Source organism: Odontesthes bonariensis, chromosome 14 (genome assembly GCF_027942865.1).
Source record: "Odontesthes bonariensis isolate fOdoBon6 chromosome 14, fOdoBon6.hap1, whole genome shotgun sequence".
Taxonomy (NCBI): domain Eukaryota; kingdom Metazoa; phylum Chordata; class Actinopteri; order Atheriniformes; family Atherinopsidae; genus Odontesthes; species Odontesthes bonariensis.
In genome coordinates this window covers 22131907-22157050 of record NC_134519.1, presented here as the reverse complement: position 1 = coordinate 22157050, position 25144 = coordinate 22131907, and the positions used below count along the sequence as shown (strand labels likewise).

General features: G+C 43.8%; 2 protein-coding genes across 5 annotated transcripts; one reads left to right on the top strand and one right to left on the bottom strand.

The window, feature by feature from the left end:
- Positions 1–273: 273 nt before the first annotated feature.
- gpsm2 (G protein signaling modulator 2) lies at positions 274–11354 on the top strand. 3 transcript variants are annotated; one of them, XM_075483568.1, is made up of 16 exons: positions 274–500; positions 1318–1356; positions 3092–3406; positions 5621–5842; positions 5922–6057; positions 6155–6294; positions 6396–6519; positions 6598–6713; positions 7904–8059; positions 8152–8260; positions 8344–8473; positions 8562–8638; positions 8776–8964; positions 9099–9258; positions 10224–10417; positions 10582–11354. In XM_075483568.1, exons 3-16 carry the CDS (start codon positions 3342–3344, stop codon positions 10762–10764), a joined length of 2001 nt encoding a protein of 666 aa, XP_075339683.1. In that variant the 5' UTR covers positions 274–500; positions 1318–1356; positions 3092–3341; the 3' UTR covers positions 10765–11354. The 3 variants fall into 3 exon arrangements, with proteins under 3 accessions (XP_075339683.1, XP_075339684.1, XP_075339685.1); XM_075483569.1 differs by lacking the exon at positions 3092–3406; XM_075483570.1 differs by lacking the exons at positions 1318–1356; positions 3092–3406.
- A 38-nt stretch (positions 11355–11392) lies between these two features.
- Positions 11393–24838, bottom strand: wdr47a (WD repeat domain 47a). Of its 2 annotated transcripts, none has more exons than XM_075483565.1 (17): positions 24590–24838; positions 23262–23431; positions 22289–22372; positions 22122–22206; positions 20772–20903; positions 20422–20598; positions 18661–19172; positions 18414–18531; positions 16376–16557; positions 15357–15602; positions 15214–15274; positions 14736–14893; positions 14096–14265; positions 13841–14011; positions 13610–13741; positions 13173–13391; positions 11393–12871 (listed from the first exon to the last, which is right to left on the bottom strand). In XM_075483565.1, the coding sequence occupies exons 2-17, from the start codon at positions 23417–23419 to the stop codon at positions 12729–12731; spliced, it is 2748 nt and encodes a 915-aa protein (XP_075339680.1). In that variant the 5' UTR covers positions 23420–23431; positions 24590–24838; the 3' UTR covers positions 11393–12728. The 2 variants fall into 2 exon arrangements, with proteins under 2 accessions (XP_075339680.1, XP_075339682.1); XM_075483567.1 differs by lacking the exon at positions 24590–24838 and adding an exon at positions 24449–24550.
- Between the last annotated feature and the right edge of the window lie 306 nt (positions 24839–25144).

Here is a 25144-nt window from a genome sequence, read left to right as displayed (position 1 = left end):
GATATAGTGCTTATATCTTTTAAGAAGTTCTAATAGAGAGAACTCACTCTCTCCTATCTGAACAATATACAGCGAAGGGCCAAGTAGAGTTATTTTTACAAATAATAACGCAAATGGTAGGTCAAACATATATATCTATGTTTGTGTTCACCAGGTACTGACAGATTAGATATTGTAATACGTCATCTCTTCTCTTTCAAATTGATTGGTGTAATGACTGTATTCGGGTGTGGCTATCTTTGAATGAAGGCCCCTGATTGGTTGCTTGTCGAAAACACACTAAGCTAGTAGTACAGTGAGGTATTTTTTTCTGTCCCCTAAAAGTTAAAATTGAAGTTTTACTGAAGTAAAAAAAAAGACAATGTAGTGTTAAACTGAAGAGAGAATCGTTTTTAAAAAACCGCTGCGGTTGATTTTAAAACGTTCACATTTTTTAATGTTGTGAGAAAGTGAAGAAAAGAAGAAGAGAAGCCACCATTGTTCGAGCTGGATCACTTAACGTAAGTTTAGCGGCTAACAAGCTAACGGAGCTAATCTTTAGCTGCATGGAGAGGGATGAATTCGCTGCACACGTCTGTAGCCTCGAACTGGAGTTAATTCCAACTTTTCTGGGGACATCGAAGCTCTGACAGCAGTGCACACGATACAACTCTAATGTTTACATTCCTCTCCTTAGTCAGGCGTACTCACTGAGGATAAATATGCATGAATGGAGCTGACAGAGGGGGGGGTCTGTCTGAAAGGGAATTAACTAACCACACAAACTCAGAAAATAGGTTTTGTTTTAGTGCTTTCTACCTGCTCATGTCAGTTATCAATAGGAATCTTACATTTATTAGTTCGAGCGTGCTTTATCCATTTGATGAACATATGGAAAAAAGCTTTTCAGCTGTTTTGTATTGAACGATAATAACTGTCTCACAAATTTGACCTCGCATCATATCAGCATTCATGGTCGTAATTAAGCCATCAAAGCTTTTACACACTCGCACGTAATGTCTCTTGCTTGCACACACTGCATTAAACTGTGTGACTAATGTATACAGAATTTCTTTAGACACTTAGTTAAAACAAGTGCAATAGACCTGCAAATAACCCATTAATGTTCCATGGTGTTTAAACTGTTTCAGAAAGATTTTGTTACAAATCTAACTGGCATATTCGTTGCAGCTTGTTGTAGTGTCTGTTTTATTATGTACATTGTAAAGGTTTGTAGGGTTGTAAGATACAGAAATATTATGTATTATGTAACCAGATATTGCTACACGGGTTTATCAAATGTAAAGTTATTCATGGTCACAACATTGTTTTCTCCAGGCTTCCCAGATTTCCTGTTCCTGTGTGGAAGAATTACCGGTCAGTATCCCAGTCAGAACTAACTGAGTTATTTCTGTCCTATGTTTTGGTCCAAGCTCTTTACTGCCTAATAGTGCAATTGTAGCGTGTCCATATTTAGATTTTGCGGTCATAGGCAGTTGTAATTTTAGTGCATTAAAGCCCAAAGAAAATAGATCACGACTGCTCAGTGATGAAATCATGTCCTGTTTGTGGCTTTAAAAGGAGTCGGTGATTACCTCCCACAAAACTGTCATTAAAAGAGTCTGTTTTCCTTTTTTTTTTTTTTTTTGATGTGCCTTTTTTAAATGCATTCATTGTTCCTGTTTGTCAACTGGGAAGGGCAAAAACACACCCAGCTGGCACATAGTGAAGGAAAAAGGGGCTGCGTGTTTAGGCTCGGGCACTGTAAGGCTTCCAAAAAACCTTGAGAAGTAACCGGTGTCACAACTGTTCACAACTACACAGCGGGACGAATTAAAAGATGAGCCCAAAGACAATTGCTTTGAATTCCAGCATTTTTTTTTTTTTTTACACAGCTGCTCAAGTAGCAGGGTAACAAATTTGCAGCGTCACAAATACTTAGCAAAAAAATGGGGGGGAAAAAGTACATTTAAATCGTATTGTAATAACAAATATGTTATTAAATAAGTGTTTTTTTGTGCTGGTGTCCTCTTAACTGCCAGATTTGTTTTGTACTGCGAGATGATATCGAAACGGCTAATCTGATAATCACTGTAACAGTCCTCATTAGCAGGGATTTTACAGTTGACGTGCCCAGCCTGAGTGGCTCTTCACTTTTCGGGCCTTCTTAACATTCAAATGCAAAACAAGCAAGTGTTCATTTGCTAAGATAGTCGAAATGGACCTTAGCAGAGTGGGCTCTATGTCATTTAGATGGAAAAAAGAAACACGGGAGTAGTGGTTTGCAGTGCCTTCATGATGATGTTTGTTGAAATAATGTGAACCTGCAGTGTGTACATAAGCTGTAAGTCCCTGTATCAGAGAAATGGAAGACATCCTCAGGCTCTGGAATTCTTTTAACTGTTTTCCTACACACACTGCTTGTTTGTCACGTTTGTGTTGCTGTTTTATTGTTCTTCATCATGAGGATTTAACCCAGTTAGTGAGTTATTTGTATGTCCGTGTGTGAGGTGGTGGGGAGGGGCCTGCGGCTTAAACTTGGGGGCATAAATGGTGGTGGCTTATATGATCTCATGGAGAAATTAGGTAATGGTTGGCTCTGGTCTTCATTCTATGCTGTCACTCTTGTCCATGTAGTTTGCTTTATCTGTGTTCTTTCCTTCGGTGGAAGTTTCATAGATTAAGATTCTTTTCTTTTTTTTCCAGAGGTTCCATTAACTTAAAAACTTTTTTTTTCTTGACAAATCAGGCAAGCAGTTTTCTTGTCGCACTCTCTGTTTTTAGTGTTTTCCTGACCCACATTTGCACATTTTTCCTGCCCCCTCCGCTCACAAAAGTTTACGTCCTGAGACATTTGTAGCTTTGTCACTTTCTAGCAACTTTAGAGCTCACACACACACACACACACACACACACACACACACTCTGGACGAACTGAGTCACCGTGTGAGATTGACAGCTCCACTGCGCTGGCCCCGTCCTTTCTTTTCCCGCCCCACTCTCTCGCTTCTTGCCTGCCCTGCTTGTGCACGCTGCTGTTTGGTTGGTGTTGCCATGGAACCGTGTAGCCAAAAAGAGGCTTCACAAACAGCATCTTGTGTTCTCTTCACAGAGCGCTACTAACCAGAGAGGCAGTGACGCAAAACGCACAATATACGAAAGCAGCTGTGTGGACTGACGCTCAGGACTCTGCAGCCCTAACACCCATGGGTTTACCTTCCCCTGTGAACATTCAGCAGAGGGGCAGTCTCGGACTTTGTCACATTTGGTGACTTTTTGTTGGGGTTAGGGTTTTTTTTTTTTTAAACGCAATCATTTTTCCGGGAACGAAACTGGGATTTTCCCTCATATTATGAACTTCAATGGACACCGGCGGCTCATTGGTTAGCATGCGAGCTGAGGAGCAGCCCTTTCATGTCCGCTACAGGTAGGAATCTCAAGACTCTTTGCTAAAGTGTGGTCATAGCGTAGAAATTGTGGCTCCGGTTGTTCAGCTTTTGGTCATTTTCATTTCTGCTCACGAGTTTGAAATGTAGCTGTTGGTTGAATTATTTGTAGGTGGATAAAAGGGAACAAACACTCTTTCTGTTTTTATCTTTGTGTCAGTTTCATGGAACAGAGTTTGCTTTTATTTAGCAGACTGTTGTTGGCTGTAATGTGGCATCAGAAATGGATGTAGTAAAGTATAGCTTGGAAAAGCTTGGTTATGGTGCGGTCTGTGCCTGTCTGAAGTCAGGTGTGCTTCTTCACAAAGGCATCAGCCAGCTGTCCCAACAAACTCAGGTAAACCGCTCTTGCAGCAGGTGCGACCTGTGGACCAGAGACCTTTTGGCTTTAATATTTAAACAAGCCCTGAAAAATTCATCCCTGCTGGCTTTCTTCATGGCCACACATGTGTCCATCTCACTTGGACAGTGTATATCTGTGCTAAGCGAGAGGATGGCTGATTTCTTCTGGAAGGACGGGCAACATCAATGAATTGATTCCATTATACGTCAATGCAGAGTCTGCTTAGGTCAGACAGGTCTAATCAAGCTACTTAGCATTCTCCAGCTTTGTAATCTGTCAGGTGCATACCCTACAGACGTAATCTCAAGATGACCAGGTCGCCAGAAGAGAGAGCACTTGGAGGAAAGACAAGCAGATTAGCTGAAAAAGTGCTGATTGAGCGATTTCCCTGCTGCCATGCATTGGAAGTTAATACTGTGACCGCATCACACGGGTCTCCTTGAATGTGTTTAAATATCTCTGTGACGTCAAATGAGTGCTAGTTTTGGTATCAAAGAAAAAGGAATGCTATATATTTTTAACCTTTTTTTAGGCAAACGAGCAACAAACAAGCTCGTGGACTTCTTTTAGTAAAGCCTGCTCTGTGGGTCCAAGGTAATAGACCCAGGTCCATGCTTCAGAGACACAGAAGGAGCTGCAGCCTGGAAGTTTTTCCAGTGAAAACATCAGTAGATGCCTCCCAGATGTTCCATGTGCTGCTGCTGTTGTAAGACACAAAAAGCTGGCAGGTAGGCTAGTATTCACCAGAGCTGTAGTGTTACATGGCATAATGTAAAGTAAGTAGTGAACAAAAAATAGGATCCTGTAATTAAAGGCCTAAGACTGCTGAGCTGAGCTTTGGGACACCATGTTTGCTTTTGTTCACAAATTATAGCCTAGCTGTTTGGTGAGACAAGCTACTGCGTTTGGTGTTTTTGCGTCACCCCAGTTGAACACAATAGCCTGTGTAAGCTGTTACTTCATGCAAGGACTCCAGAGCAGATCATGCCTGCGTGCTAGTGTTTTCTTGGTCTGTTTTTGAGAGCCTTTAGATAACAGTTGGGTGGGTACAAAAGGAAAACTCGAGATAAACAAGCTGAATAGATTTTGAATGAAGCTAATCTTTTCCCAAGAATAGTTTCCTGAAAGACCAAAGTTGGCCGTCTGTTTTCGCTTCGCACCAGTACGCTGCTTAATCTCCCGTTGGTCGATAAGCCACTAGCAGGTCTGACACTCCGTTTAACTCTACTAAGCTTTGTTATTTCATTGTCTAAGAGCACCCATTTGTAAATGCTGCTATCCTGTAGTTTTCTATTAGAATATGGTGCAGCTTTTAACGTTTTGAAAAGAAACGCGCTATGTTTTCGGAGCATTATTTGAAATTTTTGACAGTAAAGTCCAGAAAAGTATGCACAGCTTTCAGTTATTACGGGCTGAAACCTACTTCTTTTTACTCATAACACAAGATATTTGATATTTGTTTTAAATCGGCCGCAGTAGACAAGCATGATATTGGCTTGCTTTGTTCAACTTTAGACAAGATCTCGCAATCAGAGGCATGTCAGAAGGATGTGAGATCTATCAAAAATAAACTAAAGCTCAGTTTGAGCCATTGTTCTCTTTAGGTGGAAGGAAGTAGCTGAACAACATTCCCTGTTGAAAGCTTTTGCTTCGAGAGAAGTTTTGTTCCCTTGCTGAGGGTGAACTCTCTTTATTTGGCATTTGGTTGCAGCCACAGAAGACTTGTTTTTCCTCAGTTTGTTCAACTTGTGGTTTAAGACTCATCGAAAAGCTTCATTTTTATTTTTCCTCGAGGCTAAATCAGCTCAAACAGAAGTTCGGACCTTTGTTTGACAGCTTCTCTCCGCCGTAGGATGGAGGTGTCCTGCTTGGAGCTCGCATTGGAGGGTGAGCGGCTATGTAAGGTGGGCGACTACAGAGCAGGTGTCTCCTTCTTTGAAGCCGCCATCCAGGTGGGCACAGAGGACCTTCAGGTGCTCAGTGCTATCTACAGCCAGCTGGGCAATGCCTACTTCCACTTGCACGACTACGCCAAGGCTTTGGAGTTCCACCGACATGATCTCACCTTAACCAGGTTGGACACACTCAACACAAGCTACCCTGCAAATATTATTGGAATATTTATCATTATTAACATCCCAAGTGTTGCTTAGGACAATTGGTGACCTGCTTGGAGAAGCCAAAGCCAGTGGAAACCTTGGCAACACATTAAAGGTGCTGGGGCGGTTTGATGAGGCTGTGGTTTGCTGCCAGAGGCACTTGGACATAGCAAGGGACATTAATGACAAGGTGAGGCTGCATATTCAAGCAAAACAGTGCTGGCAGTCAGATATTCTGTAGTTCCAGAAGATGTCACCGGTGACACGCTTTTCCTGGCTTACTTTAGGTGGGGCAAGCGCGAGCTCTCTATAACTTTGGGAATGTGTACCATGCCAAAGGCAAAAGTATCTGTTGGAGTGGGGCAGAGCCTGGAGATTTCCCAGAAGAGGTCATGACAGCACTGAGGAAGGCAGCTGAGTTCTATGAGTAAGTAGTAGTGTGTGGATGTTTGAATCATACTAATCCAGCATGCTAAAAATACATTTAGTCATTGAACACTTAACACGTTTGCTGTTTTGGAATATTAGGGCAAACTTGGCGATAGTGAAGGAGCTCGGGGACCGAGCTGCCCAGGGTCGAACTTGTGGCAATCTGGGCAACACGCATTACTTGTTGGGAAATTTTGGCAAAGCCGTGGCTTCTCATGAACAGGTGAGGCTGACCCTTGACGGCTTTTTCTTTATCGAGAGTGTAAACAAGCCTGGTTATTCAAGAATATTTCTGTTTCAGCGCTTGCTGATTGCCAAGGAGTTCGGCGACCGCTCTGCAGAAAGACGCGCTTACTGCAACCTGGGAAACGCATATATCTTTTTGGGGGAATTTGAAGTGGCAGCCGAGCATTACAAGTAAGCCCCGGCTCACTCATGCGTGCATGTTAAAATGATGACAGTGCATTCACCCATGTGATACTGCTTTGGTTTATCAGACCTGCAAGTAAGGTAATGTGATTTGTTTTTTCATTTTCTCTTTGAAATCTCAAGTGAACCTGCAGGGTTGAAGGAAGTTTGAGGAACGACACTAAAACAGATGTATCTGTCAGCTTATTCCCACCAGGGTATATCATCTTTGTTGAAAGATCCCATCTGTGCCTAAATTAGGCCTTTTGTTTTGCTTTTTCCATCCACTGCTCTTTAGGCAAGGCAAGTTTATTTGCATAGCACAATTAAAAAACAAGGCGATTCAAAGTGCTTTACAGATACATTAAAACAGTAGAAATAAAAAAACATGATTTAAATTTTAAACAAAAAAAGAAAGAGATGAGAACAATAGATAAAATCAGATAAAATCAGTAGTTAAAATAGGTGTGTCTTCAACCTGGACTTAAATACACTGAGTGTTTCAGCTGATCTGAGGCTTTCTGGGAGTTTGTTCCAGACATGTGGAGCATAGGATTCAGATGACCTGAGGGGTCTGGAAGGTTCATACTGAGTCACTGATGTATTTTGTTCCTAGACCATTCAGAGCTTTATAGACCAGCATCAGAACTTTAAAGTCTATCCTCTGATGGACAGGCAGCCAGTGTAATGACCTCAGAGCTGGACTGATGTGCTCCACTTTTTTGGTCTTAGTGAGGACTCGAGCAGCAGAGTTCTGAATAAGCTGCAGTTGTCTAACTGACTTTTTAGGTAGACCTGTAAAGATGCTGTTACAGTAATCAAGCCTACTAAAGATGAATGCATGGACTAGTTTTTCCAGGTCCTGCTGAGACATCAGATCTTTTAACCTTGATATATTCTTAAGGTGACAGTAGGCTGACTTTGTTAGTGCCTTAATGTGTTTTTCCAAATTTAGGTCTGAGTCCATCACTACACCCAGATTTCTGGCCTGGTTGGTAGTTTCTAGGTGTATAGGTGTATATATCTTTAAGCTGTCTTTCTGATGAAACACTCTGAAAGCATGTACCCAGACTGAGCTCCTTCTGAGGGAGTGGGCCAGCGGGGCTTTGAAGAAGGAAGCAAATATACCGAAGCCCGTCTGCAATGTTTTGATTCAGCTTGAGAGTGAGTGTGTGTGTGTGTGTGTGTTTGTTTGTCAGGAGGACGCTGCAGCTGGCGAGGCAGTTGAAGGACCGAGCAGTGGAGGCGCAGGCCTGCTACAGTCTGGGCAACACCTACACGCTACTTCAGGACTATGAGAGAGCCATAGACTATCACCTCAAACACCTCATCATAGCCCAGGACCTCAATGACAGGTTAAAAACACACTAATAGAAACTGCTGTTGCGTTTCCTCTATTTTAACGCAACCATTCACATGGATTTTATGTACGTTTTCTCGTGCGTAGGATTGGGGAGGGTCGTGCATGCTGGAGTCTTGGAAATGCTCACACTGCACTGGGAAACCACGACCAGGCTATGCACTTTGCTGAGAAGCACCTGGAGATCTGCAAAGAGGTTCGTGAACTGAAAGAAAACAAAGTTACAGTAAAGTGGCTTCACCTGTGTGCTTATGCCGATTTTCTTTTGGTGTGCTTCAGACTGGAGACAGGAGCGGGGAGCTGACGGCTCGCATGAACGTGTCGGATCTGCAGACGGTTCTAGGTTTGAGCTACAGCACAAATGGCTCCACGCTGTCGGAAAATAAGGAAATAGACTACAACTTACACGGTAAAAAAAAAAAGTTACAACACTGCTTGGTCTCTCTTCTTTTTTTTCTTTTTCTGATGATTTAATAATTGTTATTTGTTTTTTTTAGGAGCACGGCCCAGGATGGGCAGACGACATAGCATGGAGAACCTAGAGCTGATGAAACTCACTCCAGACAAGATCAATGTAAGAACTGCTTAAACGTGATACATGCCTCTTTTTTTCCCTCTGAAAAAAATGATAATTTCTCTTCATCTAGTTCTGTTTATTCCTTTTTAATTTCATATTTTCTGTCATAATCAGTCTATTCCTGTGCATTAAAGGGTCAAAAGTGGAGCAGTGACATCCTGACGAAACAGTCTAAGCCCTCTCTGACTAAGAGCTCCTCCAAGCTGTTCTTTGTCAGCCGTTTGCGTGGGAAGAAGTACAAGTCTGGTGGCTCCAGTAAGGTCCTCCAGGATACCAGCAACACGCTGGACACCAGCCAAACTCCTGCACAGGGATCCCAGAAAGTATGCAGTACAGGACGCACTCATTCCATAACCAAACCTCTGGTTTAAACGCCTTTAGCCGTCTTCGAACAGTGTTGACTCTGCTTCCCTGTTTTTCACGTTTCTTCTGTCTTTTTTTTTTCTGTTTAAATCAGAGACTCAGTCCTGACATGCTCGGAGATGAAGGTTTCTTTGACCTTCTGAGCCGTTTCCAGAGCAACCGTATGGATGATCAACGTTGTTCAATACAGGACCGAGGCAGCCGGTTGTCATTGAACAGCGGTCTGGATTCGCCTCCCAGAACCATCAGGAAATGTGGGTGCTCATTTTCAATCTACACAAAACTCAAAGTGCAACTTGCAGGTTCAGAGCTTCTGTGGCTTAAAGGGAATATGTCACATATAGTCAGAGTCTCACCTGCAGTAGAAAGTGGTCAAAGTGCTCTCTGTTTGGAGAATCAGACGTTGTCCCGATGAGTGAGCTAAAATAATTCGAAGCAAGCAAATTCAAGCTTCTACACTTTAATGGGGAACATATTATTGAAAAAAAACACTTGTTTTCTGTGTTCGATAGGAGATATTTGGGTATCCGAAGTCATTACCAACTCAGATAAACATTACCCTAGCATGTTGGACCCCCACATCTGAAAATGTGACATTCTGTGAGCTGTAAAGATTGGCAGGCGTACCCAACCTCCTCCCTCTGTGTCTCTACCTAACTTCAACTTCAGATGATGCTGTTAAAGAAGTTCAAATGTTTTTACTTTGCTATGAACTTCAGATCACAATATTAGTTCTATAGTTCTCTAAACTGAGGAAATAAATGAGCTAATAGTGCTTTGCTTGTACTTTACTTTTTGATGTTCTAGATCCCCACGTGGATATCTGACCTCTGATTAGCGTTCCTTACTTTTTAACAGTTGGAAAGTGGAAAATTCAAATTTCTTGTTTGTCACTGAATGCACCATCAGTGACTGCCGTTACAAAAACTAACACGGGTGAAATGTTGCTAATATAAGCAGCGGTTCTTAATGTTGGCTCCCAAAAAAATCCACACAACGCACAGGAATAGAGCGACAAGTGAAGTCCAGCGTGTACGAAGCCAGTGCGTGTCGGAGAATTTCTGTACGAGTTGTCAGCAGCCCCCACTTCTGCGGTGTGTGTTTTAACAACGTTCCCTTAAGTCTCTGAAAATGTTCATCTTCAAGTCGCACTTTTGTCTGCCATCACAGTGATACTTGGTTTTCAGACTGATCTACCTCCCCTCTCCTTAATCTTTAGCTGTTTCCGAGTCCGTCAACATCTCAGGCGCCACAGGCAGGCGGTTAGAGGATTCGGTGGCGGTGACAGGTGGGAGCCTGCCCGGCCTCAGGCTCAATCAGAGCAGCAGTCAGGCCGTGCTCAGCCACCTGATGGCCAACGCTGACAACGCTGAGCCCGATGACGACTTCTTTGATATGCTCGTCAAGTGCCAGGTACTTGATCTTAGCTAGAAGAAAGCGTGTGAAGGAAACGCACGTCCGATCTCCTGTTTGGTCCGAACTGAGAAGTACAGACTAAATGTAACATGATGATAACAAATGATATAATTGTAGATCACCAGATGTCAAAACCTCGATTCTCTTCACCTTCCTCTCAGGGCTCACGCTTGGATGACCAGCGGTGTGCCCCTCCCCCTCCTCCGGTCCGAGGACCCACTGTACCGGACGAGGACTTCTTCAGCCTCATCATGCGCTCTCAGGCCAAACGAATGGACGAGCAACGCGTCACCTTGCCTTCTGCAGCCAACACTGCAGCCAGGTCCACTTCCAGCTCAAGCTGAACTAAGCACTAAACAGACAAGTTTTTTTTTTTTTTTCCTAATTTCATGAAGGTGCGGCCAGCATTGCTATCGATTCAGTATATAACACTTGTGTCTCTTTCATTTGTCCTATTGGACGAAACAAAGCACTATCAGCATTACATGAACAAGTCAGTATAGAAAAATCTCAAAATAATGTGTTCAGTAGCATCAGGGACAATAATATATGTATTTTTTTAAAGTCTTTTAATGATTCTGTACTGCTGCATATTTCATTTAATCCAAAGTGTATTTTTTAATACACGACTGCAGATATGTTTGTATTTATTGTACTTTTTACGATTGTTATGATTCTGTTAACTGCCGTCCCGCCACTATAAAGTAAGCGCTTACTCACAGCGGTGTATGAGTCAGTATGGACAGAGGTACAGCACTCTGCATAGAAACACCCTGTATTGTGTTTATATGAAAGGTCTTTGTTTGGTTTTAGAGTTATCGCAGGGTAGCAAAAGGAAATAAGTTGCATTTGAATGAATTTAACCCATGTACAGCCGTTTGCTCTTTTGTACTAAATGAGTCCGAGTGAGGTCAGAAATAAAACTTCATTCATGGCTGGACTTGCTGCATTCGCGTACAAATAACGGAACGGTTTGTAAAAGACACTTTATTGAACGTACCAGCAAACAGACTTCGGTTAGCTTGAATTAATTTAAGTCACTTTTTTTAAAAACAAGAATTAGAAAGGCTTAAATACAAGAGCCGCTAGCGTTTCAAAAACAAGTAACTATATACGTAAACGCAATGAAATAAATACAGCTATGTTCGTATTAGTTTGGCCTCATTTCTGAAAACAATATATACTTTACATCAAGATAAAAACTTAAATATGCATCTCTGTAAGTAAATCAATATTAGAAGAAAATGTTAAAAGACAAAGTGCGCATGGAAAATAAAACAACATAACTTATATGCCCCAAATACAGTTTCTAAATAAATAAGAAAAACACCCGTTCCTTCATCCAGATTTCATTGTGCATATGGTTAGACTCTTGGTAGTGGAAGTCTGCCACCTACTGTTATTACACCACAACAGCATTAACTCAATGTAGGGGTGCCCTACCAAAAGTGATTTATTTTTTTTCCTATTTCCCTTTGATGCTGAGTTAATAATGGTCTTCCACTGCAAACAAGCCACTGCAAGAGACTAACAGCTTCAGCTAAATGAACAAAAACTATTTTGGAACAAATGCACCAGCTAATTAACACATTTTTGAGTCGTAGCATTGCAGCTGATACAGTAGCATTAGACGTCCCGCGGGGGATCAACAGAGAGTATGAGGGTCTCCACAGACTCAGCCTCCGGATATGAAAAGCTCACCACGTAAAATTGACATTTACACGAGCTTTTGTTCTTTTTTCTACACAATAGCAGCATTTACATCAGCCGAGAGAAAATGATGCAAAAGAAGGAATGGACAACGTTTCAAAACGACTTGGAACTTGATCGTAAAAGATTACCACAGTATCACTGTTGTTACGGAAACTGATAACTCAAGGAAGGCACCATCATGAACAACGCACTCCTGTCCTGTTAACCTCCACAACTCCTCAGTGACCTCACACAGACATGCAGTGAATGATGGGTGTTCGTAAGGGGGGGGGTGAAAATGGAGGCGTGTACTGAGAGTAGTGGACAATCCAGCAATTTTAAACCTCAGCATTGCAACAATCGGGGTGAGAGATGTCCAGAGAGGGGAGAACATGTGCTTCTGATGTGTCCCAGATGCATATCCAACTGGTGTCCTACAGACACCAAGGGCTCATTCACCTGTTTGTGAAACCGGCGTGCGAGTGTGCGCAAGTGGGTTTTTTTTCCAACTGAAGTGTGGCGAAAGGGTACGACGGGTGTTTTACAGAGAAAGGGGAATGTGCGTGTGTGTTTCCGATTCTAGCAACTAGTTGTCTTGTTTGTGTGCGTGGGCGCGTTAAGGGTTGTGTGTCCAGAGAGTGACAGTGCGGTCAGCCGAAGACGAGAGGAAGGACAGGTCCTGTGTGTGCCATCGACACTGAATCACCTTGTCGCCGTGCTCTCCCACCACAGTCACAGGCAACTGTTTGGTCAGGTCACCTAGCAACAGAGGACAGGGAACCGTTACACTACACATACACTTACACAAAAGTACATAACAACACAACCATTTCGCACCACTTTTTCTTTTTTGTCCTGCACATATGATACTCTGGTTTTCAACAGAAAACAAGACATGAAAAACTGAAGTTGAGAAACAGCCCATTTTCGGTTTTAGTAGTCTGTGAGTAAAGGGAAATAATTAAGGGAAATAATCACTTCGAAGAAGTCAAGTTAGTTGCCACACTAAATCCTACACACCACAGTGGAGGATTTTATTCTTACTGGCTCACAGACGTACCTTGAAGGTTGGTGACCAGGACTTTTGTGTCGTAGGAACCAGTAAGCAGGTAGTGAGCGCCGGGGGAAAACCTGACGGACCGAACGTCGCTGCTGTGCGGCCGGTACACCTGGACGATCCGTCCTCCTCTGATGTCATACAGCATGCAGGCACTGTCTTCCTGTCCCGTTGCTAGGAGACGGGCACTTGGATCGACTGCTACCGAGGCAACGGGACTGCCTGTATGGTAAAAAACGTGGGTGTAGCTGTATGAATCACTATTTCACTACAAATAGTATCTGTTCTGATTTATAGTCATCATCAGCATCCGTTTCAATAATATGCACTAACTGTCCACGTAGTGCTGCTTCTGGTTTCATGTATTGCTCACAGCCTCTAAGTCTGTGTGAAGAGCGTTATGGAGGTGAAACTCACAGCCCACGAGGCGTGATCCATACCTGAGCCGTGGAAAGCAGTTCCCACCACCCGCACACAGCTGGGCACCCTGAGATCCCAGAAGCGCACCGTCTTGTCCTGAGAACCGGAGGCAATCATCCAGCCTCCCCACGTGTAAAGAGACAGAATGTGACCTGGACAGAAACGATACATTGTTCACTTGTCTGTACGCATATTTCTCTGTTGGACTCCTCGCTTTGTGCTCGGGTGGAGGGTTGAATCAGTGGGCGTACCTGTGTGTCCGCTGAGGGCGTGCAGCCCCTGTCCTCTCTGGCAGTCGGTGGTGTAGATGTTACAGTCTCCTGCTCCAGCACTGATCAAGATGGCTCCTCCGCTTTCTGGACCCTCCATGAAGGCCAGGTCTCTGATGGTTCCGTCGTGCATGCTGAACTCCAGGTCTGGACCTGGGACGCACGGAGGCACAAAAATTAGAATCCCGACTGCACCAAACTCGACGGCCATCGGGTAACCCTGCAGAGCGGCCCCACCTGTGGCGTTGCATGTCTCAGCGCTGAAAGGTAAGACTTTGACGTATTTGTCGTTGGAGCCCGTCGCCAGCAGCTGCCCGCAGTGGCTCCAGGCCACGCAGTAGATGGAGCCTTTGTGGTGTTTGTTCCTCTTGAAGCGAACGACCGGCTGCTTCGTTGGACTCGATTCGCTGAAGAGAGGAAAAATGGAGAGAGGAGGAAAACGAAAAACGTGCTTAACGACAGTAACAGACGTGTCCAAACTTTGGGGCAAAAAAAGATGCTGATCAAATCACCAAAAGAAATAGTTTTTTTCTTTTTTCTTTTTCCAACACCCCAGTGTGCATTGTAGAGTCAATGAACCCTTTTCCATTGTACCTTTGTCAAGTGTTCAACATCTCAACTGTTTCCATCCAGCTGTTTTTATGCATTATTTTCAATTTGGACTCAAAACATCTGGATAGAAACAAAACTAAAGACTAAAGTGAGCCAAGGTGGAAAAATATTGTTGTTTAACATGAAGTAAGGCTACATGTAAAAAAAGTCTGTCCATAGTTCATAAAAGTCATTAGTCATGATTTTTTTTTCCACTTCCATTCAACGAGTCTCCCCTGAAGCTGTTTTTAAAATGAAGCTCTTCAGCTGATTATCGACAGCTTACCTCGTGTCCAGTGTTTCTGGATATGCGCACACACGTAGAGTTTTAGAGTTTGAACCCACAGCGTACAGCGTTCCAGACGGGTGGAAGGCAACAGCTCGCACAGCCTGAGTGTCCTCCAAAGTATGCACCGGTACAAACAGGCTTTTTGGTTTGTCATCCTGAGAACACATTTAAAAAAATATATATATATATATATATATATATATATATACGTGTTCATATAGCAACCAATAAAATCTGCTTGGCACAATACCAACGTATCATTACTGTGCATCGTCTCGTGGAGAGTTAGCTTTACAATCGGATCAGAGACAAGGTGTGCTGCATAATTACTGTTCTCACAGAACTGTGGATCTAAACTGAGTCAGACTGTGAAGATCATCCAAGCATAAATTATTAACAGCAGGCCTGATGGAATTGTGTTTTCTGCACCGGATTTGTTTCTGCCCTGTCATGCTGTTTCTTGTGCACCTCTTACCTCTTTGCTTCGGGATAAAGATCCAGGAGAATCTCCAGGTTGACTTTTTGGTTTCTGCTCGCTGTCAACAAACAGGAAATATCAGTCATCGTCTCATTCAACAAAACTGTGGTGCAAAAAAAGCAAAAAGAATTCACACCAACCTCTGCGAGACAACGGGGGACTCGTTTGGAGGCGGGACCACCCGACCTCCCACGGTGCGTTGCGGGGTGCTGCTGAGCAACCCTTCCCCTTGGGTCCGGCTCTGCTCCGGGGTCACAGATGGAGGATTGTTATTGTCCTCTGAGGTGGGCGTGTTCCCGTTGCCATTACACTGCTGGGCCAAGGACTTCACCTCTTCTCCTAAATTCTCCATCCCCACGTTGAGCTCTTCCAGTTTCTGGATGGACCTGAACCAACAATTACAAGCACAGACATATGAGAGCTCGTATCCATAATGACGTTTTTTTTGGACTCTTTCTTTTAGTATTCTTCTCTTTTCCTTTAAAAGGCATTTGAGCTTTTTCCAACAGGCTGTTTTTGGGCTGACATGTTAGTGAAATCTAGTTCAAACTTAAAGAAAAGGGACCAAAGGAAACAGAAATAATGATGTCATTATGCATGGCAACCCTAGGCAATTATTCAGAGGACAACAGATGTAGTGGAGAGGGAGGACTGGGAGGAAATGTAAATCAAAGGCCCTTTGTCCTGCTGAAAGAGGAAAAGAAAACAAACTGTTTTCCTACCTCATTTTATTCATTGTATTCCAGCCAAATGTAATGACGTGGTGGTTTGAGAGAATGCTGATGTGGCAGGATGCATGCAGGATTATGCTAGTTTTGACAGGGTTCAATATTGTGCAGAACTATGATAAACATGAGATGCAGCCCATCAGAGCAGATGGTGCCGTGCAGGCTGGGGGGGAGTGACTATAATAAAAAACCACATGGGACCCATCATTCTCAGGGTTTAACATGTCAGCTTTATGTTTTCTGACAGCTGCTCCTCTATTGTTTGACCATACTGAAAGCCATTCAATAATTAACATGCTTAATGCCCAAAGTAGCCCGACTTAGAATCTTTTTTTCCCCTTCACCTTACGTTTCACATCTGCCCTAAATGTTAGGAACACAAATACACGTTTGAGTCCTGCCAGTCTCAGGTGTTATTGCTGTGTCTGTACCTATTGAGGAACTTCTCTGTGAGGCTGTTCTGCATTTCGCTGGGCGGGGGCTCCTGCTGGACCCCTCCTTCCAGCAGCATCTGCTGGTACATTTGCCTCTGCTGCTGCTTCTGCTCCAGATGCTGCTGCACACGCAGACGCTGGCGATAATACTCCTCATACTTCTCTGTTGAGTCACGAAGCTGGGGATGAAACGCAGTGCTGGTAAACTGGCCGTGCTCCAGAGAAGCACATCCATTTTTATGTAAGAAAAATACTTCCTCTGTTATAAACACACTTGCTGGGTTATACTTGAACTGGAATGACAGGGGGGGGGGGGGGGGGGGTTGAACCCTTTCAGAAATCTAAATTGTTTATATATAATCTTAATGGCCCTTATAAGAAGACGATATACAGTTACAGTAGAAATGCTGATAAAAAAGAGAATTTATGAAGATTTCATGATTTCATGACAACTGACAGATTCATTCAAATTCTCTGGTTATTTATGATTATATTCTACTGTTGCATTCATTTGAAGAAGCAAAAGTTTGTTTGTTTTTTGTTTGATGGCTTAAAATACTATTATAAACATTTCAAATGAGCGAGGCTCGATCAGGAGCTTCAACGCTATCCGACGGCAGCTTTGTGGTCATGTGAACCCTTCTCCTCCTCACTCTTGTCAGCTCGGGTATTAGAGGAGGAAGGAGGGCGAGACTGAGAGCTGAGGACAGGTCACTTCCCTCTTCTGTCCTCTGTGTCCTGCCCTAACAATCTGATGGGAATAGATTTACTGGATGTTTGGAAAGAGGACGCACACTGGCCTAGTGCCAGCCCCGGGGGGTGGGGTGGGGTGGGGTAGAGGGTGGACAGGAAAACCAGAAAGTGGGGGCAGGGACGTGACAGTGAGATCACAGAGGCCCCAAAGACTGCTTCTCTCCCTAACCTCTTCATGGGTCTCCAGGGTGATGGGGAGAGCAGCGCAAAGCACAAGGGGGCCCAGAATAGAAACCATGAGGCAGTCAGACACATATACTCTGTTAACAACGTGTTTACAGGCAACATGAGCCCCTGGGCTCTCCAGCCCCATGTCACCCCCGACCTGGGGTCACCTGAGATGTGAAGAAGAAAAATTCCACGGCAACAGTAAAAACAGAAAAAAAAACTAAATGAAGCAGCTTTTTAATTGATAAACATGAATTGAGTGAAACTCTCCTTCACAGCATTGAGCAGCGTGTCATGCCGAGTTGTGGCTGCATTCGCCCCGCAGGCGCGCACTCTGCAGTGAATTCTGCACCGATCACCACCTTAAATACTGTTTATAGACCTAAAGCAACGGTGCAAGGACAATTACAGACTTGTTTCAACTGCGCAGAACCCCTAGCAGCAGAGGGCATGACAGAAATAGACAACAAGTAGCACATTCAAACAAAAGGAGGTTTCAGAAGAACTATAAAGGAGTGAAAAAAAAAAGGCCCATTAGCTGAATCGCAAGGATGTAATAGATGCCTGTGCAGAGCAGAAAGCCAGAGGAGAGCTCCTGTATGTTTAGCTTTTGTTTTGGACTTGGTGCTGACAGCTACAGGTTCACCGACTCTCCTCAGCATTGTCCTCCACTGCCACCAAGAATGATTCGATCTGATGAACTCAGAATTCAGTTTTAATCTGTGTTGACAGAACTTTTGAACTATTGACGGACCAGTTCTCGTAAAGTGTGAACTTAAACAACACTGCTCACAGGAGACACTGGCATATTCCCAGATAGATCATTCCAGATATTCACTGAGATTAAAGCACTTCCTGAAGAAGAGCTCTCTCCTTTCCTCTTGTGGATGTCCACCGCAGTTGTTATGGCTTTTTTTCTCTTTCTGGTTAAAACATCTACTTCTTTTACTAAATTACAAACACTGGCAATATACCCTATAACGCCACCCTCGGTAGACTCTATGCTCCCACGTTTTTTTCCGCTTCAAACCAGCTAATGAAAATGTGTCCGATTTAAAATTCTGTTTTTACACTTGCTTTGCAAGTGTATGGAAACCTCGTCAGTGGCCTTTACCTCATTCTTTTCAGCAGGGCCACCTGACGGTGCGTCCTCGCCTGGAGCTGAAGCGGGACGCGTGTTCTGAACTCCACCTGAACTCATCATCTTATCCACAGGTGTGTCTGTCCTTGACCTACACAGAGAAAACACAGCGACATAAAAACTAAATCTAAACCACCACTGTGCTCATTCCTTTAGTGTCTCTGGGGGGAGGATTTAAAGACAAAACAGAAACGGGTTTCATCTCTAATTCAGCTCTTACGTTTCAGGCGATTCCTCAAAGATGCTGTGGCAGTCGGAGCTCTCCATCATGAGACTCCTGCTCAGGCTCTGCCCTCCTGCTCCAGGGTAATGGAAGTTGGCAAACGAATGAGACATTGGAGAGACCCCTTTACCCGGCGCTACCTCCCCACCACTCGCTCGCTTATCCTGACCAGAAAGCCCATAGGACAAGCCATCCAATGCTGGGTTCAAGGAGCGGGACATGTACGTATCAGCGGACTGAGGGCGGCGGAGGGGGGAGGAGGGGTACGGCGAGAGTTTGCTGATCAGCGGGGTGAGGAGGTCAGAGTAGCCGGTCTTCGCGGGCTTGACCAGGCGGTCTACGTGTATGTTGAGCTGCTTCTGTTCAAAGGCGCAGGAGAAAACGCTGTGGGAGAGGTTCTGCATCCAGGAGAGCAAAGACAGGTCCAGGTCATCGCAGCCATTACCGCACAGCATGTCCACACCCAGGAGGACCTCACTCTCTGTGATCTCTTCACCCGTCGCCTTGCTCTGCACACAAAAGCATTTCACTCAAAATGGAATACCTCAAGGTGCTATCAAGGTGACTCATATATAAGCTAGCTAACAAGCAGTAACAAGGTAGAAATGAGTTTAGGTTAAAGTATTTATTCACTTATTTAGTTTTAGAAGTGCACCAGTGTTTCCCACAGATGTGAAGGCAATGTGTGGTGGTGGTGGGCCACGGGGGGGGGGGGAGTAAAAAATTCTTCAAAATAATTCCTTCGTTAATAATTGGTCTCACAGAACTTTATTGTATTAACCCATAAGAACCCAGACCCATTTCTACTTAAATTAAAATTCTAAATAGACCACATAGAACCCATTTCAGAATTTGTTTCCAAAATACCACCCCCCACTGTCAGAGATCTGTAATGTGACATATATGTCACATTGGGACTTAAGAACCTGGATAATTTCTCCATCAAGGAAAATTATGGGGGACGTAAGGATGTGTGACACCTGTGTCACGGTGGGTGACACAGGTGCGGCTTATCTGCAGATTTTCACATCTTCATTGTAAACAAATTAATAACATAGCTAATTACACTGGTCGGACTGTTCAGCTGTTTCAGACTGATACCTCCGGTTCAGGCTGGTCCTCATCCTCAACACGCACGTCTCTTTTTCAATCGCGGAAAATTTTTTTCAATACTCATCTGGATTGAAGCAGCAAACATTCAGTGTAAGAGTTTAAAAAACCTACTTTATTTGATTCACAGCTGCTAGTGTTTAGACCTCGACAAACCCAACTACATTTTCTTTTTTTTTTTCCGGCAAACTTGCGACTAGTTAACTTTATAAAGAAGGCTTAATCGCTTGTTTGCTATGGGTCGGGACGGGACGGGACGGGACGGGACGGGACAACATTGTATTAAAAATATAAAATATTTTTATAGGACTTTTTAATGTGTGATTTTATAAAGGTGCACGTGATACCAACCTTTCGTGAATTCTTTCGGTTGAGCTAATCTAACGCGACGCTGAAGCTAGCAAGCTTCCAAGCTTCCAGGGAAGCACGGAGGGGAGGGGCTGTGTGTGTGAGTAGGCTATGCGATAGAGACGCGAGGGACAGAGAGACGGAGGTAGAGCAGGGAAAGGAAATGCAGCTTAACGAATAAGAGTATTTTTTAAATAGCGTTAAAAAAAAATAATAACGAAACACAATATGTGGCGGCCGGTGTTTAATCTGTGGCGCACCGCCACGAATTAGTCTATGTGTGGGAAACACTGTGCACACCTGGCAGAACTCCACACAGCACTCATAGAGGACTCCCTTCAGAAGCAGCTGGAAGAGTCGATCTCTGCTGGCCTTGAACCCAGCCTCACTCAGCTTCCTGTCCGCAGGAATGAACTCTGCCACCATGTTGCAGGCCTCCTCAAAACACTGCACCCTGGCCGTGCTCGGGTTCCAGTCCTGACAGGAAAAAAATCAAGACGTTCAGACAAAAGCAAACCTTCAGCAAAACAACCAGGCGAAAGTCGAAAATCTTTGTTTTAACTGACGTAAACCTGCACAGGTGACTCACATTTCAAACAAAGGTAAAAAAAACAATAAGACAACGGAGGATAAATTCAAGAATAAAACACCTTGAACTCAGCGTGGTTTGTGAGGCGTGGCAGTGTGAGGAGCAGACACAGTTTGCTGTAGTCATCTTTAGTGGGGCAGAACTCCTCCAGAGCGTGGAGATACTTGACTGCTTCCTGCATGGTGAACTCCAACTGAAAAACAATAAATATACACCAGCCACAACATCAACACCACTGAGAGGTGACTTGAACAACAGATCTTACAAAAGGTTGTCCTTAGAAGCCCCAGATCCTGGCAGTCGTGTGGATGATGTTTTGATACAGGAGCAGAGCGGTACCTAATCTGGATTAAGAACTGAAGGACATTCCACTCCGGGAGGATACTGGCAAGGTATGCATGCTAGCTTCCACAACAAGAGGGGAAGCTTCTTCACCTAACGCCTGAAGCTGTGTACTAAATCATGTTGAACAGAACACAACCAAGTATCCGAGCTAATCCAATTGATAGGAAACAATAATGTAGCTCTGACTGTGTTGGAAGCTGCCTCCACAGACAAAGACCATGAACGGAGAAGTAAAGTGAGTTTTGCAACTGTCTGTCTGAAACAGTGAGTCATATTTATTAAGCATTTAGAAAGTGAAATATCTATTCATTGGCATTAACAGAGAACATTAGTAATCTAACACACTTTGAAGCCTGTACAAGCATTTATTACTAAGTTGCCACCAGCGCTGAAGTCAGTATTTTATGCTCTGACATTTATGCAACACATGGAAAACATCCACTTTAATACTAGCTGCAACAATCCATCCGGGCAACTGGCACCGATTCAAATATGGATTCATCTGCCGATATATAAAATGTTAGAAAACATTGAAGCATGTCCGCAACAACATCCAACAGCTAAAGGCAAAGTCACACCGTCATTCGTTTTGTGTGACAATTTGTCACTCCAAATGATTGAGTCATGAAAGGCAGAGAAAGACCAATTCTTAAATTCAGAAAGTTTTGCATTAGTACATATAATATAATATAATATAATACAATATAAAGTATAATATATCGGCTGTTATTTTGAAAATGATCCTGATCAAGCCAGATACTCGTTTGAAATAGTCTCATTTAGATTTGAGCTCTCCATCTGTGTAATAAGTCAAACTTTTATTGCCATATTGGGTTAATTTTGATGCCAACTTATTTCACTATTGATCCAGCAACACTCACGCGTGTGTGATACCGTACAACAGAGCGAATAAAGACAGCAGTGGTCTTCTCGTCATGACCCCAAATTACAAGACAAAGCAGCGGCGCTCTTACAAAGTAGAGAGATCCAAGTCTAGTTGTGAGGTGTTGCTGAAGTTATCTAAGCCTCCTAAACCAGTCTCTTTAATTGTAGCGTTTGAACTTACGTGCTGTGGCTCGTCTTCGGCAGACATGGCGTTGTTCACACACAGAGCCTCAAGAAACTTCTGCTTCAGGACGATGTAACGAAACCTGCGCACAACATCCAGAACGTTTGTTTACAATCGATACTAAAAGTCACGTCCTCAAAGATTAAAGAGTGAAACGAGCTCACCTTTTTCTATCAAACTTGTCCATGCCCTCTAAAGGCTGAATGAACTGCAAGACCTCATCCCACTGGCCGTCGAGGACCAATTGCCTGAAACGGAAACGAAAACCGTTGCCTTACTTTCCATCACACACGTGTGCAGAGTCGTAACAGTCGGAGGGGGAAAAAAAAAAAAACCTTTCTGAATGTTCTGATTTCCTGCTTTTTTCCTGATTTTCTGAAAAAAGATTTATCGTGACAAGATGCGCCGCCGCAGAGGGGAATTAAACACTGCGTAGAAGTGATACGACACATCATTGGCTCACGTCTATCACAGGTGTGCAGTGTAAAGCAATCTTTAGGGTGGCGAATACAGTCGGAAACGCTAAACTTAAGGCTGGAGTTTGTTCGCCACCTGTTTCTGCTTCACGGAACTGAAACTGTAAGTTATGGCCGCACAAAAGTTTGGAAAACATGCAACATCAATGTTACATGTTGTGGCGATGTTGAGGATATAAAGTGAAGCTCAGACGTATTCATTAGAGCTTGGTTCCACTTCCGGTTAGTTTGAGAACAATGCTCAAAATCAGAACCTCCACTAAGGGGAACGCAGCCCTCTTTAAGACACCTGGGGTCTGGTCGTTTAGCGTTTTCAGCTCAACCATGACAGGAGCTGCCCAAATGCTAATCTAAATGCTAAAGAAAGGAGCATCGGTGCTTCCAGCTGCGATTCCGGTTGATAAATATGAGGACAGAAGGGTGGAGGTGATCAATGATCTTTTCCCAAGTCCTCGAGAATTTCTCCTACCATCTTTCTTCTTTTTCTTCAGAAAAACGTCTATATTCTACCATTGTTTGGAGTAAAAAAAAAGAAAAAAAAAGTCTTTCGATACTTAGCATGTTGAGATCCCAAAGACATACACATTTTCGATATTTTGTGCCGCTCTACTTTAAGTCTTCTAAACCCAGACTGTGGAGTGCGAAAGTTTAGTCTGATCACCTGAGGAAGAGCATGTCGTCTGAATAGAGTCCATTGATGACGCCACTTTCCTTTTCCAGCGCCAGCATGCTGATGTGCAACTTCCTGGAGTTGAGAAAGTCCAAGATCACCTTGATGATCTCCACCTCCTTCACATTTATGGTTTCTTCCGCTGTCATGGTGACGACGGACTGCCGATGACCGGAGGAATCAGAACACAAATGACAAAAGAGCGGTCAGAAGAGTTTGAGGGGTTCTGTCGTGTCTTTCGACCAGATTCTGCCCGTGCCGAGCATCTATTGTAAAAATATGAATATATTTGAATGGACTGTCGATTTCAGTCTGATCTCTCAGATCTGGAGTTTCTCCAATTACAGTCAAAGAAACGTTCAAATGCTGGAGTGAAGCTGGGCAGCTGCACTGACTGACAACTGTATAAATGTGACACGAAGTCTCATTTTTTTTGGGGGGGGGGGATTCAAAATAATAATAATCAAATAAATTCCAATGGATACACTGTCACCATAGCAAATGTGCTGAACAAAAGTCTCCTAACTGGAGTAAAACTACAGCACACATATGAAGCTATAAATCCCAGCTGACCAGTCTGCTGTTATAATGTGCTTTATGTAAATGAACTCAGTGAGTCTGACACAGGACACTCAGTATCTGACTTACAACACAATTGCTTTATCTATTGAATTTCTCCTCGTGAATAGGTTGGGGGTGGTGTGGTGTCATTTCAATCACATTTGACCGAAATGTGAAGTGCAACGATTTTTAGTGAAGTCACAAACTGCTTCATCTAACACAGCCTGAAATGATGCACAGCCATTCACGTGTTGTGTCCACACAGAACAAAACACCCAATACAACTTCGTTTTTAACTGTCAGTTTTCCCTGACACATTCGTGCTCATCTGGCCGTATGGGCGAGGTTTTATTTACACACAAACAGCTGTAAATAAACTAGCCAGAAAGCTACTTTAACGGGCCAGCAAATAATCAGGCACAAGCACTGCAGTCCTGCTAAGCTAGCCTGAGACATGGTTAGCCCATAATACTGGCTCTAAGCCACAAGTCAAACAGCATAAGAAGCTTAAGCTACTTGTTAGCTTTATATAGGCATCGAATTTAGCCACCGGATTAAAGCAATACCACCAAATAGCTAGTTACTGTCAAATCTCATACAAAGCGGACTAATTTTACCAGCTGTAGGAGGGAGACTGACGGGAAAGCCAGGCCGAGGAGGGGAGAGGCATCATCCGCTAGTTAGCTGGACGGGCGGGGTGACAGCTTTCCACCCAACAACAAAAAACAGCCGCTGAGCTGCCATTAACTCAAGCTCACCTGTTTCTAAAAATACATGGGATGAAAACGCTGTCCCCGGACTCTGTCCACGCTGTCGACAGGCGGTGTCACGACGGTACCGCTCGGTATCGTCAGCGCCGTTTGTTTTGCTGGTTAACGGTCCCTCCTCCGCGTCTGTGTCCCTGCCTTGCTGGTTCTTTCTGTGCCGATACGCTGACTGCGGTCTGCCCAGCCCATGCAGCCCAGCCCAACCTGCTGCCTGCCTGCCTGCCTGCCTGCCTTCTGCTGCTGCCTGCGGGGCACCGCCTGCATCCATCCACTCGACCCACAAACTTTCAGCTAATCTACAGACTTGTTATTATGAAACAATAATGGCATGTTTTTGAATGACAATGATGTATCACAGTACATCATGCCGTATGTATGTGACAGACAGTGGCGTGCACAAAGAGTGGGGTAGGGGGTCCTTTCATTGTGGGGCACCCCCCTCTTTGACTTCCCAACACTATGCTCTGATCACAATTACGCGATTCCACCTTGACAGACTGTGTTTGTGGCCAAAGTACAGATGCGTTGGACCAGTCACCATCTTTC